The following is a 17678-nucleotide window of genomic DNA, read 5'->3' on the forward strand; positions in this document are numbered from 1 at the left end:
GTCTGTGGAGTTTTCTATAACAGTGTGCATTTAGTAGTTGGTTTATTATTGTCAAACGTACTCTGGCAGGTGACACTAGAACTAGAGGGCATAGACTCAAGATTCGCGGGAGAAAGTTTAGGATGGAGATGAGGAGGAACTGTTTTTCCCAGAGGGTGGTGAATCTGTGGAATTCTCTGCCCAATGAAGGAGTGGAGGCTACCTCAGTAAATGTATTTAAGGCAAGGTTGGATAGATTTTTGCATAGTTGAGGAATTAAGGGTTATGGGGAAAAGGCAGGTAGGTGGAGATGAGTCCATGGTCAGATCAGCCATGATCTTATTGAATGGTGGAGCAGGCTCAACGGGTCAGATGGCCGACTCCTCGTCCTATTTCTTATGATACAGTGAAAAACTTTGTTGTGCATGCCATCCATACAGGGCATTTCATCGCATCAGTGCATTGAGGTAGTACAAGGGAAAATCCACCAGAGAGTGCAGAATATAATGCTATAGCTACATAAGAAGTGTAGCACAGGTCGACAATAAGGTGTAAGGTAGATTATGAGGTCAAGACTCCACTTTATTGTACTGTTAGTTAGCCTTATAACGGTGGGGTAGAAGCTATCCTTGAGCCTGGTGGTATGAGCTTTTAGGCTTTTGTATCTCCTGCCTGATGGGAGGGGGGAGAAGAGAGAACGTTCAGGGTGGGTGGGGGCTTTGATTATGCTGGTTGCTTTACAGATGCAGTGAGAGGTACAGACAAAATCATAGAGGGGAGGCTGGCTTCTGCGATGTACTGGGCTGTGCCTACAGCTCTCTGCAGTCTATTGCGGTCATGTGCAGAGCAGTTGATCGACTGAGCCATTGTGGACAGAATGTACTGATGAAAATTGGTGAGGGTCGATGGGAAAGAGAGGAGAGAGTGCCCGGTGTGGAAAGGATCTTGAATATGTCGGATGCTTTTCTGTGGAATTCATTGTCACAGATGGATGTGGAGGCTAATTTGGTGAGTATACTTAAAGCAGAAGTTGATAGGTTCTTGATTAGTCAGGACATCTAAGGTTACGAATGGAGAGAAGAATGGGATCGAGAGGGATAATAGATCAGCCAAGATGGAATGGCCAAGTGGTGTCAATACCTCCAGTTGAACTCTGTCTTTTTGTATGTTTTCCCCCGAGCTGTCAGTCTGTGGGTTTTGTATTGCCATGTGCTCCCGTCCCTGCTCCTGCTCTACTCCAGCCCCTGTATTACTGAGTACTCCGTCTCTCATCTGTTTCTCACTATTACCTGTATTGCTGCCACCTGTGTCTCATTGTGCTCCACCTATCATCTGCCTCTCTGTTTACTGCTCAGTGTATTTCAGTCCTGTGTTTGCACCTGTTTGTTGCCAGATTGTGCTAATGAATTTTCCTGAGCCTTCCCAGCATTTGTATCTCTAGTCTGTCTGAATATCGACTCTGCCTGTTTCCCGATTCTGGTTTTTGGATTTCTCTGGATGATTTGATCTCTGCCTGAGCTTTGTCGCTGACTTTGTTTGCATCTTGGGATCTGTTACGCAATGAATATCACTGTGTGCACAGTACAGTACTGGGTCTGCAATTGGATCCCTGCTCCACTGCCCTGGCAGGTGGAGAGAAGTGGAATTCTATTGGGAAGCGTCTCTAGATGCTCCGGTTTTCCCCCACATCCTGAAGATATGCAGATTAGTTGGTTAATTAATGCATATAAAAGCACATTAACAATTCCTCACAGCTTAAGTTCACTTTAAACTGTGGTGCCTGTTCGTTAACAGGCATGTGTGAGCCATTCTACTTGTCTGCTGCTGATTTGTGAGTTCAGTCGCTAGTTTGACGTAACGTTAGAACATTACAGCACCGGACAGGCCAGTTGGCCCACAGTTTTGTGCTAACCTCTTAACCTATTCTAAGATCAAACTGGTCCTTCCCTCCCACATAGCCCTTCTATCATCCACGTAACTATTCATGAGTCTCCTAAATGTCTTTAATATATCTGCTTCTACTGCCAGTGCATTCCACACTCCCGCCACTTGGTAGTTGGTGGAATAATGGCCCAGATTCCTGGAAGTGCTCACATAATCTTCAAGGGAAGTGGTGAGGTGGGAGAGAGGATTGTAGGATGCCTTGTAAAAAGAACAAGCAGCCGGCAAGTTTCTTCGCAGGTGATTTCAGCATCCCACTAGGATAAACTGTGGCTAGGCGGTGGTAAACCTGTGTACGTCCACAGCCAGCCTGCGATGTTTATGTGTGTAAATCAGCCCAGCAATGCGAGGATGAGTTGCTCGGAGAAACAATGGAAGCAAAATGGATCGGAAGCAAGTTGCAGTTATGTCAATGTCAATTATATCAAGGGGTAGCATGGTTAGCGGAACATATTACAGCACCAGTGATCAGAATGGGGTTCATTTCCCACCACGGTCTGTAAGAAGTTTGCACATTCTCTCTGCTGAGTGTGTGATTTTCCTCTGGGTGCTCCAGTTCCCTCCCACATTCAGGGAGACCTCGGGATAGGTTTTGAGTAGTGAGTTGTAGGCGAGCTGTATTGGTGCTGGAAGCATGGAGACACTGGTGGGCTGCCCCCAGCACCCCCTCAGACTGTGCTGGTCATTGACACATTTCACTGTATGTTTCGATGTACATGTGAGAAATAAAGGTCATCTTTATCTTTAAACTCAAAAGTCAGAGTTGAGTTTATTGTCATGTGCACACAGGTGAAATGAAAGCCTGACTTTCAGAGGCATCACAGGCACAAAGCGTCAGCTAATCAGAATTTACAAGAAAAACATAAATTAAGCATAACTTAGTCCCAAATTTCACAAGCAAACCCAGTAAAAACAAACAGCAAGTCAATTTTAGTGGAAAGCGATCAAAATCGATGTAGCATTGCTAAACTGGCGTGGTGATTAGGATTGTGCTGGTTGGTTGAAGATCTGAATGGATGAAGGGAAGTACTTTTCCTGAACCTGGTGGTGTGGGACTTTAGGCTTCAGTACCCCCTGCCCGATGAGAGCTGTGAGAAGACGGTACAGTCCAGATGGTAGGGATCTTTGATGATTGAGGAGCTGTCTAAAGGATTTTGTGACCCCGTGGATTTCCTCCGGGCACTCTGGTTTCCTCCCATGTTCCTAAACTGAATGGATTAGTGGATTAATCGGCCACGTGGGTGTAACTGGGCAACATGGCTCGTTAGGCTGGAAAGGCCTGTTTACAGTGCTGAATCTGAATCAAAATAAAAAGATAGAGGCAGGAAAGCTGTCTCCACTTTGAAGTAAGACGAACCCAGGGAACATAGCCTCAAGATTTGGGGGAATAGGTTTAGGATGAAGATGAGGAGGAACTTTTTTCCTAGAGAATAACTCTGTGGAATTCTCTGCCTGGGGAAACAGTAGAGGCTACCTCAATTAAGGCAGATTTTTGCTTGGCAGCGTAATTAAGGGTTATGGGGGAAATGGCAGGTGGGTGGGGCTGTGCTCTTCAACATTACAGCACTGGCTGGGTGTTGTACTGCATTGTCAGACTGTGTTTTTGGTTTTGATTTTGGATTTCCAGCATCTGCAGTTTTTATTTGATTTACACCAGACAAAAATTGAACAGAATTGATCTCATTTTGCTACAAACGTAGAAAGGGACAGGTTTATAGAGAATATACTTTTTCTTGCAAAGCTTAACTATTTTTAACAGTTATTCCTTCGAGCAATTAGAAGGTAAGAGCAGAATTTAATGTCTATGGTGGTGTATTAGTTATACAACTTGGCTGGCAGCCAAAGTCCCCAATCATAGATTAAGGGATGGGAGTTCAAATCCCACCAAGGTATCTTGACAATCTAAATTGAATCATTTCTGTTTATATTATCAGGGATTAACTAGTCAAGGCTTCAGTGGGCTGTCATGGGGGTAATAGAGCTGTGCTGTAAAATTCTACAATTTCAAAGGATTAACTCTCTCTCCAGCTTGAGTCATGATCAAAGATGTCCAACTTCAGTTAACTCCTGTAGTTAAATAAACCACACAGTCTGAATTATGGCCAGACAACTGAGGACCAGAACTGAGCAAATAAAAACAAGAAAGGGAAAAATGTGACCCACAATTTATTTGTTGATTATCGATTTATAATTCTTGAAAATGTTTATGTACTGACTGGATTGGAACAAGCGTGTGGAAGAGGAGAGAGGGAATTCCATACTGAAGGACTTTCTCCCTCTTCCTTTCCAGTCCTGATAAAGGGCCTCGACCTGCAACATCCTCTGCATAGATGCTGCCTGACCTGCTGAGTTCATAGGGCTTCTCTATCAGAATTAGGTTTAACATCACTGGCATATGTCATGAAAATAGTTGCACTAAATATATAAAACAAAATTAAATTAAACACGTAGTGCAAAAAGAGAGCAAAAATAGTGAGGCAGGGTTCATTGTCCATTCAGAAATCTGATGGTGGAGGGGAAGAACCTGTCCCTAAAACATTGAGTGTGTGTGTCACGCTGGATTTCCAGCACAGAAATTCTTGTGTCCCGGAAAGTGCTCTGAAGTTTAATTTCATAAGGATTCCTCACTCTGTCCAACCCTGGTTGACAGTTCTTCAGAAACTGCTCTGAAGTAGAATTTCATAAACGTTCCTCGCTCTGCGTATGTCTGGTTAATACTTCCACAGAAAGTGCTCTGAAGGTTAATTTTACAAACATCTTCCACTCCTTTTGAACCTGAGTATGCATAGCTCACTCCCACTCTCTCAGAGGTCAGCTGCCTCTGTACATGCCACCAGGGTCAAGGACAGCTTCTAATCTGTTGTTATAAGACCATTGAATATTTCCCCAGTACCATAAGATGGAGTCTTGGCCTCACAATCTACCTTGCACCTTAATGTCTACCTGCACTGCACAGGGTAACACATTACTCTACATTCAGACACTGATTTACCTTGTACTATCTCAGTGTCCCTTCGTAACGAACTAACCTGTATGAACAGTATGCAAGACAAGCTTCTTTTCCCACTCTATCTTGGTACATGTGACAATAATTTACCTACTTACCGTATATAAGATGATGAGAGGCATTGATCGTGTGGATAGTCAGAGGCTTTTCCCAGGGCTGATATGGCTAGCACGAGAGGGTACAGTTTTAAGGCGCCTGGAAGTAGGTACAGAGGAGATGTCAGGGGTAAGTTTTTTATGCAGAGAGTGGTGAGTGCGTAGAATGGGCTGCCAGTGATGGTGGTGGAAGCGGATATGATAACGTCTTTTAGGAGACTCCTGGACAGATGCATTGAGCTCAGAAAAATAAAGGGCTATGGGTAACCCTAGATAATTTCTAAGGTAAAGACGTGTACGGCACAGCTTTGTTTGTTTCTATGTTTACCACATACAAGCTCACCCTCCCTCTCTGGAGCAGTCGCAATAACAAGGGTCAACTCAGAGGTATTGGAAGAAATCAGTGAGGAGCCTGGATTGTCTCCGCGATCATCCTGTCTGTTTAGCCTTGGTGTTTGGGACAGGTGCCATCTACTGGTCACACCTGGTTCCACAGCTGTCCTATCCAAGCTGCCACTTGAAACTTTCTGTACCGGAAAGCGTAGCACTTTTCCCACACACTTCTCATACCTCCTTACAACATAGAACGAGGCAATTTGGTCCTTTGAGACCATGCTGGCTCTCAGAGCAAACCCATCAACTTGCTCATCTCCCTGCTTTCTCTCAATGTCTGATGTCTGTCAAAGTCCCTCTGATCCTCCTGTCACCCACGTAACTTACAGTGGCCAAGTATCGGAGAAGCTGGCATTGTGCTGAAATCAGGAAGGGGGCAAGCTAGCGGCTTTACTTGGTGAGGAGTTTGAGGAGATTCTTTACAGATGTACGGTGGAGAGCACACTAACAGATTGCACCGCTCTCTGGTATGGAGTGTGCCACTGCCCAAGGTTGGAAAAAGCTGTAGAGGGCTGTAGACTCAGTCAGCTGCATCACAGGCACAACCCTCCCCACTGTCGAAGGCATCTTCAAAATACAATGCCTGGAAAAGACGACATCCACCTTGAAGGAGCCTCACCACACAGGACATGCCTTCTTCTCATTAATCCATCGGGGAGGTGGTACAGGAGCCGACAGACACACACTCAATGTTTTAAGAACAGCTTTTTCTCCACTGCCACCAGATTTCTGAATGGTCCATGAACTCATTAACACTACTGCACTACTTCTGCTCTCTTCTTGCCCTATTTATGTGGACTATTTTCTAAATGGGGAGAAAATCCAAAAATCTGAGATGCAAAGGGACTCGGGAGTCCTTGTGCAGAACACCCTAAAGGTTAACTTGCAGGCCGAGTCGGTGGTGAGGAAGACAAATGCCATGTTATCATTCATTTCAAGAGGTCTAGAATACAGGAGCAAGAATGTGATGCTGAGGCTTTATAAGGCACTGGTGAGGCCTCACCTTGAGTATTGTGAACAGTTTTGGGCCCCTCATCTTAGAAAAGACGTGCTGGCATTGGAGAGAGTCCAGAGGAGATTCACAAGGATGATTCCAGGAATGAAAGGGTTATCATATGAGGAACGTTTGATGGCTCTGGGTCTGTACTCGCCGGAATTCAGAAGGATGAGGGGGGATCTCATTGAAACCTTTCAAATGTTGAAAGGCCTAGACAGAGCAGATATAGAATGGATTGGACAGGGCACCAAAGGTTATGGGGTAAAGGCCTGGGACTGGAGCTGAGGAGGGGGAAAATAATCAGCCATGATTGAATGGCAGAGCAGACTCAATGGGCCAGATGGCCTAATTCTGCTCCTATGTCTTATGGTCTTATTTATATATGTATGTATCTACATATATGTGTTCAATGGTGCTAGAAAGTTTGTGAACCCTGCAGACTTTTCTCTATTTCTGCATAAATATGTGGCCTAAAATGTGACCAGATCTTCATGTAAGTCCTAACACTAGATAAAGAGAACCCAATTAAATAAATAACACATGAAACATTATACTTGTTTGTTTATTTATTTATTGAGAAAAATGATCATTTCTGGCAACTGTTGGTCAGTCCTGGCCATTGGTTTGGAGGAATTTTAGGTCATTCCTCCTTACAAAATTGCTTCAACTCTGGGATGTTGGTGGGCTTCCTTGCACAAACTGCTTGCTTCAGGTCCTTCCAAAATATTTCTTTAGGATTAAGGTCAGGTCTTTGACTTGGCCATTCCAAAACACAAATTTTCTTCTTTTTAAACCATTGTCTTGTTGCATTATCCAACTTCTATCAAGCCTCAGGTGATGGACTGCTACTCTGACATTCTCGGGTAAATGTCTTGATAACATTTTGAATTGTTTCCTCAACTATTGCAAGCTGTCCAGGCCCCGATGCAGCAAAGCAGCCCCAGACCATGTTGCTCCTTCCACCATGTTTCACAGTTGGGATGAGGTTTTTGTGTTGGTGTGCAGTGCCCTTTTCCCTCCAAACATAGTGGTGTGCATTTCTGCCAAAAAGTTCAACTTTTGTCTCATCTGTCCACAGAACATTGTCTCAGAAGCATTGTGGAACGTCCAGGTGGTCTTTTGCAAACTTGAGACGTGCAGCAATATTTTTTTGGAGTGCAGTGGTTTCCTCCGTGAAACATGAACACCATTCTTGTTCAGTGTTTTTCTTATAGTGGACACAGGAACAGAGACTTTAGCAAGTTCTAGAGATTGCTACAGGTCTTTTGCTGGGTTCTTTTTCACCTCCTTCAGCATTGCATGTTGTGCTTTTGGTGTGATCTTTACAGGACGCCCACCCCTAGAGAGAGTAGCAACAGTACTGAGCTTCCTCCATTTGTAGACAATTTCTCTTACTGTGGACTTATGAACACTCAGGTCTTTAAAAATACTTTTTTAGCCTTTTTCAGCTTGATGCATCACTACAATTCTTCTTCTAAGGTCCTCTAAAGTTGTTTTGATCGAGGCATGGTGCCCATAGACAGATCTTTCTTGAGAAGAGCAGGCTCTGTCAGTAAGCTTTTTTATAGGCAGACCATCTCTACAACCCACACCTCCAATCTCATCTCATTGACTGGAACACCAACTTTTGTAGAAGGCATTACCCCAGAGGGTCACATACTTTTTCCAACAAATGCATGTAATATTGGATCATTTTTCTCAATAAATAAATGAACAAGTATGATGTTTATGTGTGTCATTTATTTGATTGTGCTCTCTTTATCTAGTTTTAGGATTTTTGTGACGATCTGGTCACATTTTAGGTCATACTTATGCAGAAATAGAGAAAATTCTACAGGGTTCACACACTTTCTAGCGTCAGCGTGTGTGTGTGTGTGTGTGTGTATCTATACACACACACACACACACACACACACACACACATATACATACATCACATACATACAATGTATATATTTAATGTAAGTACATATATACTTGTATTTTATAGTATATTTTACAGTATGTATTGCCTGGTACTGCTGCTGCAAAACCACATATTTCACAAATATGTCAGTTCTAATAAACCTAATTCTGGAATCCGGGAGGAAACCTAGGGGAGTACCGTCACATACTGAGTCTCAAGATCCCCCTGGTTACGTCCCAACTCTTTAGACATTATAAACGCTTTATGGGAAAATGCCACGGCTTTAGAGGCTACCTCCATTTTACATCAAGGAGCTGGAACTTGGGCATGAATACCAGAGAGTATTTAGTCAGAGATTTCAAAATTGGAATCTGATTAATTATCACTGACTTATATGACATGAAAGTTTATTTTGTGGTAGCAATACAGTCAAGTACATAACATTACTACAAATTGCAAAAATAAAAGTGCAAAGTAAAGGAATAATGAGGATTCATGGGTCATGGACCTTTGAGAAATCTGATAGCAGAGGGAAGAAACTGTTTCTGAATCAGTGAGTGTAGGTCTTCAGGCTCCTTTCCCTCCTCTCTGATGGTAGGAATGGGAAGAGAGCGTGTCCTGGATAGTGAGGGTCCGTAGTGATGGATGCTACTTTCTTGAGGTAAAACCTCTTGAAGATGTCCTCAATGGTGGGGAGGCTTGTGCCTGTGATTGGGCTGGCTGTGTCTACAATCTTCTACAGCCTCTTATGATCCCGAGCTTTGGAGTGCCCATATGAGACAGAAATGCGATCAGTCAGGATGCTGTCCACTGTATATCTATAGAAATCTGTAAGTCCTTGGGCATACTGGATCTCCTCAAACTCATCATGAAGCAGAGCTGCTGGTGTGTGCTTTCTGTGATTACATCAACGTGGGAGAGATCGTCCAACGTGCGAACGCCCAGCACTGAATATTGTCATTGTTCTTGCATCTACATTCCCATTAGACCTGTCATCCCCGTGTGGAAAAACATTCCCTCCAGGACATGTGTTACAAGAGCAAAGAACGACCAAAGAAAGAGCTGACAGAACAAAGAAAAAGCAGTGGTGGTCATCTCGTACTGAGATCAGAGATAACAAAATTCCAATGATAACCTATAAAATAGCCAGATGTATCTAGTGTGACGCCTGCTACAGAAAACTATAACTTGAAAAATATAGAAGCAACTGTACCATAATTACTGGAAAATTCACTTTTATTTAGGTGGTTATATAAAATACTAGCAAGCATTGGAAAGATATACTGCAAGGAAAATACCAGAAAAATAACAACTCTACAGCCTAATCCAACGGGCTAATATCAACTGAACATTCTCTCCTTGTCCTGTGAATGGTGATGTATGCATGTCCCAGGTTATATATTTACAGATTTTATAAATTACGTATACCCAGTAGCCACTTTATTACAAGCCTCTTGTACCTAATAAAGTGGCCGCTGAGTTTGTGTTCATGGCCTTCTGCTGCTGTAGCCTATTCATTTCATGGTTTGATGTGTTGTGCATTCAGAGATGCTCTTCTACACACTACTGTTGCAACCTGTGGTTATTTGAGTTACAGTCGCCTTCCTGTCACCTTGAACCGGTCTGACCATTCTCCTCTGACCTCTCTCATTAACAAGGTGTTTTCACCCACAGAACTGCCACTCACGGGATGCTTTGTTTTGTTTTTCGCACCATTCTCTGTAAACGCTAGAGACTGTTGTGTGTAAAAATCCCAAGAGATCAGCTGTTTCTGAGATACTCAAACCTCCCATCTGGGCACCAACAATCATTCCATGGTCAAAGTCACTTAGATCACATTCTGATGTTTGCTCTGAACAACAACTGAACTTCTTGACCATATCTGCATGCTTTTATGTATGGAGTTGCTCCCACATGATTGGCTGATTGGATATTTGCATTAATGAGCAGGTGTACAGGCGTACCTAATAAAGTGGCCACTGAGTGCATATAATAATAAAAAATAGGGACAATCAATTCTGGCCTTAACAACAGTGCCAACGTTGTATGAATGTATTTAAGAAAAATTCTTGAGTGTCCATAGCGATTTTCCTGTTAGGAATGTGGAGGTTTAATTCCTCAAGCAGTAAAGAATTCCAAAGGGGAGAAGAGATTTGTGGAAAAGAAGCAGGTGGGTAGGAGCTATTTCAGTGGCAGTACAATATTGATGACTGGACACGAAAGCAAATCGTGTCAGTGTGGTAGCTTGAGAATTCAAGCTATATTTCAATAAATTTAGAATTAAGAGTAAAGCCCACTTCAGTAATCACAGAATGGTGACAACACAGAGGGAGGCCATTTGTTCCATCAATTCCATACTGGTCCCATGTAAGACCAATTCACCACCCTTTCCCCATAGCCCCGAAAATTCTCTTTACTACCATCAGAGAGAATGTACAGTACAGGAGTCTGAAGACACGCAATTATCATTTTAGGAACAGCTTCTTCCCCTCTGCCGTCAGATTCCTGAACAGACAACGAATACTCTCTCACTATATTAGCTCTCTTTTAGCAGTACGTATTTAATTTACATGTAATGTGGTTTATGAAGGTTTCCATAAGAAGGTTTATGGAATGCTTGTTTTTAATTAGTCAAGGCATTGAGTTAAAAAGATAAGAGGATATGTTGCAGCTTTATAAAACTCTGGTTAGGCCACATCTGGAGTACTGCATACAGTTCTGGTCGCCCCACTATAGGAAGGATGTTGAGGCTTTGGAGAGGGTGCAGAAGAGGTTTACCAGGATGCTGCCCGGTTTAGAGGGCATGTACTGTTACGAGAGGCTGGACAAACTTGGGCCGTTTTCTCCGGAGCAGCAGAGGCTGGGGGGAGATCTGATCGAGGTTTACAAGATGATGAGAGGCAGAGACAGGGTGTATCTGTTTCCCAGGGTTGAAATGTCCAACACCAGAGGGCAGGCATTGAAGGTGAGAGGGGGTAGGTTCAAAGGAGATGTGAAGGGTAAGTTTTTTGAATCAGGGAGCGGTGGATGCCTGGAGTGCACTGCCTGGTCTGGTGGTAGAGGCAACTACAAAACCAATGTCAAATCCAATTCACTACTTTATCCGAAACACCAAGCAACTGCACTTTCTTGACCAGCCTCCCATGTGGGACCTTGCCAAAGGCTTTGCAAAAGTCCATGTAGACAATATTCACTGCATTGTCTTCATTTACTTCCCTAGTAACTACCTCGAAAAATACTATAATGGATTGTTTAGACATGACCTACCATGGACAAAGCCATCTTGACTATCCCTAAACAACAGGAATTCTGCAGATGCTGGAAATTCAAGCCACACACATCAAAGTTGCTGGTGAACGCAGCAGGCCAGGCAGCATCTGTAGGAAGAGGTGCAGTCGACGTTTCAGGCTGAGACCCTTCGTCAGGACTAACTGAAGGAAGAGTGAGTAAGGGATTTGAAACCTGACAAAGGGTCTCGGCCTGAAACGTCGACTGCACCTCTTCCTACAGATGCTGCTTGGCCTGCTGCGTTCACCAGCAACTTTGATGTGTGTTGCTTGACTATCCCTAATCAGTTCCTGTCTATCCAAATACTTAAATATCTGGTCCCTTAAAATACCTTCTAATAATTTACACACTACTGATGTCAAATTTACCGATCTAGTTCCTGGTTTAAACAATAGAACAACGTTAGCTATCCTCCAATACTCTGGTATCTCACCCGTGGCTAAACGTATTATAAATATCTCTGCTATGGCTCCTGTAATTTCTACACTTGTCTCCCACAAGGTCTGATGGAATGCCTTGTCAGGCACTGGAGATTTTTCCATCATAATTTGCCTCAGAACAGCAAATGCCTCCTGCTCTGTAATCTGTACAGGGTCCATGAAGTTGATGCTACTTTACCTCACTTCTATAGACACTCTGTCTGTCTCCTGAGTAAATACAGATGCAAAAAATCTATTTATGATCTCCCCCATCTGTTTCGGTTCCATGCATAGATGACCACTCTGATCTCCAAGGGGATCAATTTTGTCCCTTGCTATCCTTTTGCTCTTAATATATCTTTAGAAACTCTTGGGATTCTCCTTCACCTTGTCTGCTAGAGCATCCTCATGCCTTCTTTTCGTCCTCCTGATTTCCTTCTTAAGTGTTTGCTTGCATTTCTTATACTCAAGTACTTCATTTACTCCTTCCTGCCTATATCTGCTATGCCCTTACTGCTGTTTCTTAACCAGGACCTCAATACCTCTTGAAAACTGAGTTACATAAGCCTTTTATCCCTGCTTTTTATTCTGACAGAAACATACAAACTCTGTACTCTCAAAATTTCACTTTTGGAGGCCTCCCACCTACCAAGTACACCTTTGCCTGAAAACAGCCTGTCCCAATCCACACTTGCCAGGTCCCTTCTGAGACAATCAAAATTGGTCTTTCTCCGATTTAGAGTCTTGACCCAAGGACCAGACCTATCTTTCTCCATAATTACTTTGAAACTAATGTCATTATGATCACTAGGTGTGAAGTGTTCCCCTGCATAAACGTTTGTTACCTGCCCTGCCTTATAGGAGATCCTGTACCGCACTCTTTCTAGTTGGGACTTCTATGTACTGATTTAGGAAACTTTCCTGAGCACACTTGGCAAACTCTTTCCCATCTATCCCTTATACAGTATGGGAGTCCCAGTCAATATGCGGAAATTAAAATCACCTACTATAACAACCTTTTGTTTCCTTCAACAGTCTGTAAACTCTCTACAAACTTCTTTCTCTAAACCCCACTGACTGTTGAGATTATTATAATCCCATTAACACGATCAGACCATTCTTATTCCTCAATTCCGCCTTTAAAGCCTCACTAGACAAGCTCTTCAGTCTGTCCTGGCTGAGAACTGCTGTGATATTTTCCCTGACTAGTAACACCATCTCTTCCCCTTTAATCCTCCCACTCCATCAAGTCTAAAACAACAGAATCCCATAACATTAAGTTGCCAGTCCTGCCCCTCCTGCAACCAAGTCTCACTAATGGCTACAATGTTGTAATTCCATGTGCCAATCTATGGCCTAAACTCATTCCCCTTTCCTACAATATTTCTTGCTTTAAGTATACATGCTTCAGTACATTACTCCCACCAGGCTAAACCTCCGGTTTCTGGCTTTGTGTGTAGTTTAACAACATCTTGCCCCACAACCATTCCATTATGTGTTCTGCCACTCTGATTTCCATCCCCCTATGACTCTAGTTTAAACCCCAACTCCCCCCCCCACCCCATTCAGCACTAGCAAACCTTCCTGCTAGGATATCAGTCCCCCTCCAGTGCAATTGTAAACCGTCCCATCTGTACGGGTCCCACTTTGCCTGGAAGAGAGCCCAATGATCCAAAAATCTGAAGCACTCTGTCCTGCACCAACTCCTTAGCCACGTGTTAAGCTGTATGATCTTCCTGTTTTTGGCTTCACTGGCACGTGACACTGTTAGCAGTCCTGAGGACACAACCGTGGAGGTCCTGTCCTTTAACTTAACACCTAACTCCCACAACTCACTTTGCAGGACCTCGTCACCCATCCTGCCATGTCAATGGTACCGATGTGGACCACGGCCTCTGGCTGTTACAGTCCCACGTAAGAGTGCTGTGGATTCGATCTGAGATGTTCCTGACCCTGTCACTTGGGAGGCAACATACTATACGGAATTGTGTTCTCTTCCGCAGAATGTCTTATCTGTTCCCCTAAACATTAAATCTCCTATGACTACAGTTTGCCCCTTCTTCCTCCCCCCACCCCAACCTCACCTTCCCTTCTGAGCCACGGAGCCAAGCTCAGTGCCAGAGACCTGCCCGTTGTGGCTTTCCTCTGATAGGTCATCACCTCCCCCCCCCCACGCCCACCAACAGTATCAAAAGCAGTATACTGTACCTGTTACAGAAAGGAACAGTCACAGGGGCAGTCTGCACTGTTGCCCATCCCTTTCCACACTCCTGATGCCCACCCAAGTTACCTGTGTTCTGCACCTTGGCTGTAAATATTTCCCTGCATGTCCTGTCAATCTTCCCCTTGGCCTCCCAGCTCCAGCTCCAATTCCTTAGCACGGTCTGTAAGAACATTCAGCTGGATGCGCTTCTTGCAGGTGTAGTTGTCAGGGACACTGGAGGTCTCCTTACCTTACCACATCCTGCAAGAGGGACACTCCACTATCCTGCCTGGAGCCTCCATGCCTCTAACTGCACAATAAGAAGGAAAGAAACAAAGAAAAACTACCTACAGCCTCCGTCTCTCCTTGCCAAAGCCTCTATCAAAACCTGAACTCCCCACTCTAACGCTGGTCCACTCACACAAATTCTGCTCTGCTTAAAGATAACTTCCTTTTATTGGACCTTGGCAAGTGCCTAATTATGCACACTCTAATGTTTCCTCGTGATGTGTGACATGCAAGATGTCCCGATTGTATTCACTCGCTTCTTTTGAAATCTCTGTCTCGCTCCGCTCACTCTGACATCTCCTGGTGATGTGTGGTGCACAGAAAGATGGGGTTTAACGTTTTATGTTCTATGTTCTATCGCACGATAAGAAGAAGCACTTTGTGGCAACTAATGCCATTGTCTTGCTCCTTTTCTTCAGCTACAATTACCTGCGGGGATCGATCACCATTTATATCATCAACCTGCATAGATCGAGGAAGAAAATCAAGCTGGCCGGAGCATTGAGAGACAAGACTGTCCACCAATATCTCTTCCAGCCTTATGGAGATCAGGGGCTATTAGCCAAGTAGGTATAAGCTTGTTATCAACAGCTGAATACAGAGAAACATAGAAAATAGGTGCAGGAGTAGGCTATTGGGCCCTTCGAGCCTGCACCACCATTCCGTATGATCATGGCTGATCATCCAACTCAGAACCCTGTACCAGCCTTTTCCCCATACTCCCTGATCCCTTTAGCCACAAGGGCCATATCTAACTCCCTCTTAAATATAGCCAATGAACCGGCCTCAACTGTTTCCTGTGGCAGAGAATTCCAGATTCACCACTCTCTGTGTGAAGAAGTTTTTCCTCATCTCGGTCCTAAAAGGCTTCCCCTTTATCCTCAAACTGTGACCCCTTGTTCTGGACTTCCCCAACATCGGGAACAATCTTCCTGCATCTAGCCTGTCCAATCCCTTTAGGATTTTATATGTTTCAATAAGATCCCCCCTCAATTTTCTAAATTCCAATGAGTATAAGCCGTGTCGATCCAGTCTTTCATCATATGAAAGTCCTGCCATCCCAGGAATCAATCTGGTGAACCTTCTCTGTACTCCCTCTATGGCAAGAATGTCTTTCCTCAGATTAGGGGACCAAAACTGCACACAATACACCAGGTGTGGTCTCACCAAGGCCTTGTACAACTGCAGTAGTACCTCCCTGCTCCTGTACTCGAATCCTCTTGCTATGAATGCCAGCATACCATTCGCCTTTTTCACCGCCTGCTGTACCTGCATGCCCACTTTCAATGACTGGTGTATAATGACACCCAGGTTGCATTGCACCTCCCGTTTTCCTAATCGGCCACCATTCACATAATAATCTGTTTTCCTGTTTTTGCCACCAAAGTGGATAACCTCACATTTATTCACATTAAATTGCATCTGCCATGAATTTGCCCACTCACCTAACCTATCCAAGTCACCCTGCATCCTCTTAGCATCCTCCTCACTGCTAACACTGCCTCCCAGCTTCGTGTCATCTGCAAACTTGGAGATGCTGCATTTAATTCCCTCATCTAAGTCATTAATATATATTGTAAACAACTGGGGTCCCAGCACTGAGCCTTGCGGTACCCCACTAGTCACTGCCTGCCATTCTGAAAAGGTCCCGTTTATTCCCACTCTTTGCTTCCTGTCTGCTAACCAATTCTCCACCCACACCAATACCTTACCCCCAATACCGTGTGCTTTAAGTTTGCACACTAATCTCCTGTGTGGGACCTTGTCAAAAGCCTTTTGAAAATCCAAATATACCACATCCACTGGTTCTCCCCTATCCACTCTACTAGTTACATCCTCAAAAAATTCTATGAGATTCGTCAACATGATTTTCCTTTCACAAATCCATGCTGACTTTATCCGATGATTTCACTGCTTTCCAAATGTGCTGTTATCACATCTTTGATAACTGACTCTAGCATTTTCCGCACCACCGATGTCAGGCTAAACGGTCTATAATTCCCCGGTTTCTCTCTCCCTCCTTTTTTAAAAAGTGGGGTTACATTAGCCACCCTCCAATCCTCAGGAACTAGTCCAGAATCTAAAGAATTTTGAAAAATTATCACTAATGCATCCACTATTTCTTGGGCTACTTCCTTAAGCACTCTGGGATGTAAACTGTCTGGCCCTGGGGATTTATCTGCCTTTAATCCCTTCAATTTACCTAGCACCACTTCCCTACTAACATGTATTTCCCTCAGTTCCTCCATCTCACTAGACCCTCGGTCCCCTACTATTTCGGGAAGATTATTTTTGTCCTCCTTAGTGAAGTCAGAACCAAAGTAGTTATTCAATTGGTCTGCCATGTCCTTGCTCCTCATAATCAATTCACCTGTTTCTGTCTGTAGGGGAGAATGCAATGTGGAATGAGCTGCCAGTGGAAGTGGTGAATCTGGGTTTGATTGCAACATTTAAGAGAAGTTTGGAAACGTACATGGATGAGAGGGGTATGGAGGGCCATAGTCCAGGTGCAGGTTGATGGGAGTAGGCAGAATAACTGTTCACCACAGATTAGATGGGCCAAAGGGCCCGTTTCTGTACTGTAGTGCTCTATGACTCTACGACTTGAAGTGAGCAGAATGCACTACATGCAGGCGAAGCAGACAAGTATGTCCAACAGGACAGGAAGCAGCTGCGTTGGCCATTCTCTGTGGAATGTTCCTGTCAACCAGTGCACTGACGGCTGCATCAGAACCTTCAGGATGTCTGAGTAAATGTGTGCTGAGATCTAATCCTCAGGTGGTTGACTGTTCTTGGGGCCTCTAATTCTTCGAGGAGGTTGTTAGGGGGTTCTTGGTGGTAATTGAGGGTGGGACAGATGGAGTTGGGGGCTGACAATTAAGTTTAATTGTTTCCTCTTGGCTCAGGCCACGTAAAAACCATTCTTCGCTTCGCTTCGCTGCCGGTCGATATTTGAAAACAACAAGCATAGAACAGAAACACTGCATTACACAAGCAAACTAAACCCAAGGTCATTATCCAATCCCTGTTCCTTCGTTAGAGAGTGGTGAGTGGTAATTATCACAGAGAAAGATTCAATTATGTCTTTTGCCCAGAGCAGGAACAAAGAATATTTGATAATGGAGTGGATACAAAGCATTTAGGAGCTCAATGATACTTCCC

At 43.9% G+C, this 17678-nt stretch overlaps 1 protein-coding gene across 1 annotated transcript in view; it reads left to right on the forward strand.

Moving 5' to 3' along the window:
- hpse2 (heparanase 2) overlaps positions 1-17678 on the forward strand; it is a 480230-nt gene that overhangs the window by 340822 nt on the left and 121730 nt on the right. The window contains exon 11 of the mRNA XM_063072085.1: positions 14936-15082. Within this exon, the coding sequence (XP_062928155.1) occupies positions 14936-15082 (147 nt within the window). The remainder of the gene's footprint in view (positions 1-14935; positions 15083-17678) is intronic.

The sequence above is a fragment of the Mobula hypostoma genome, chromosome 19 (assembly GCF_963921235.1).
Source record: "Mobula hypostoma chromosome 19, sMobHyp1.1, whole genome shotgun sequence".
NCBI classification, from domain to species: Eukaryota; Metazoa; Chordata; class Chondrichthyes; order Myliobatiformes; family Myliobatidae; genus Mobula; species Mobula hypostoma.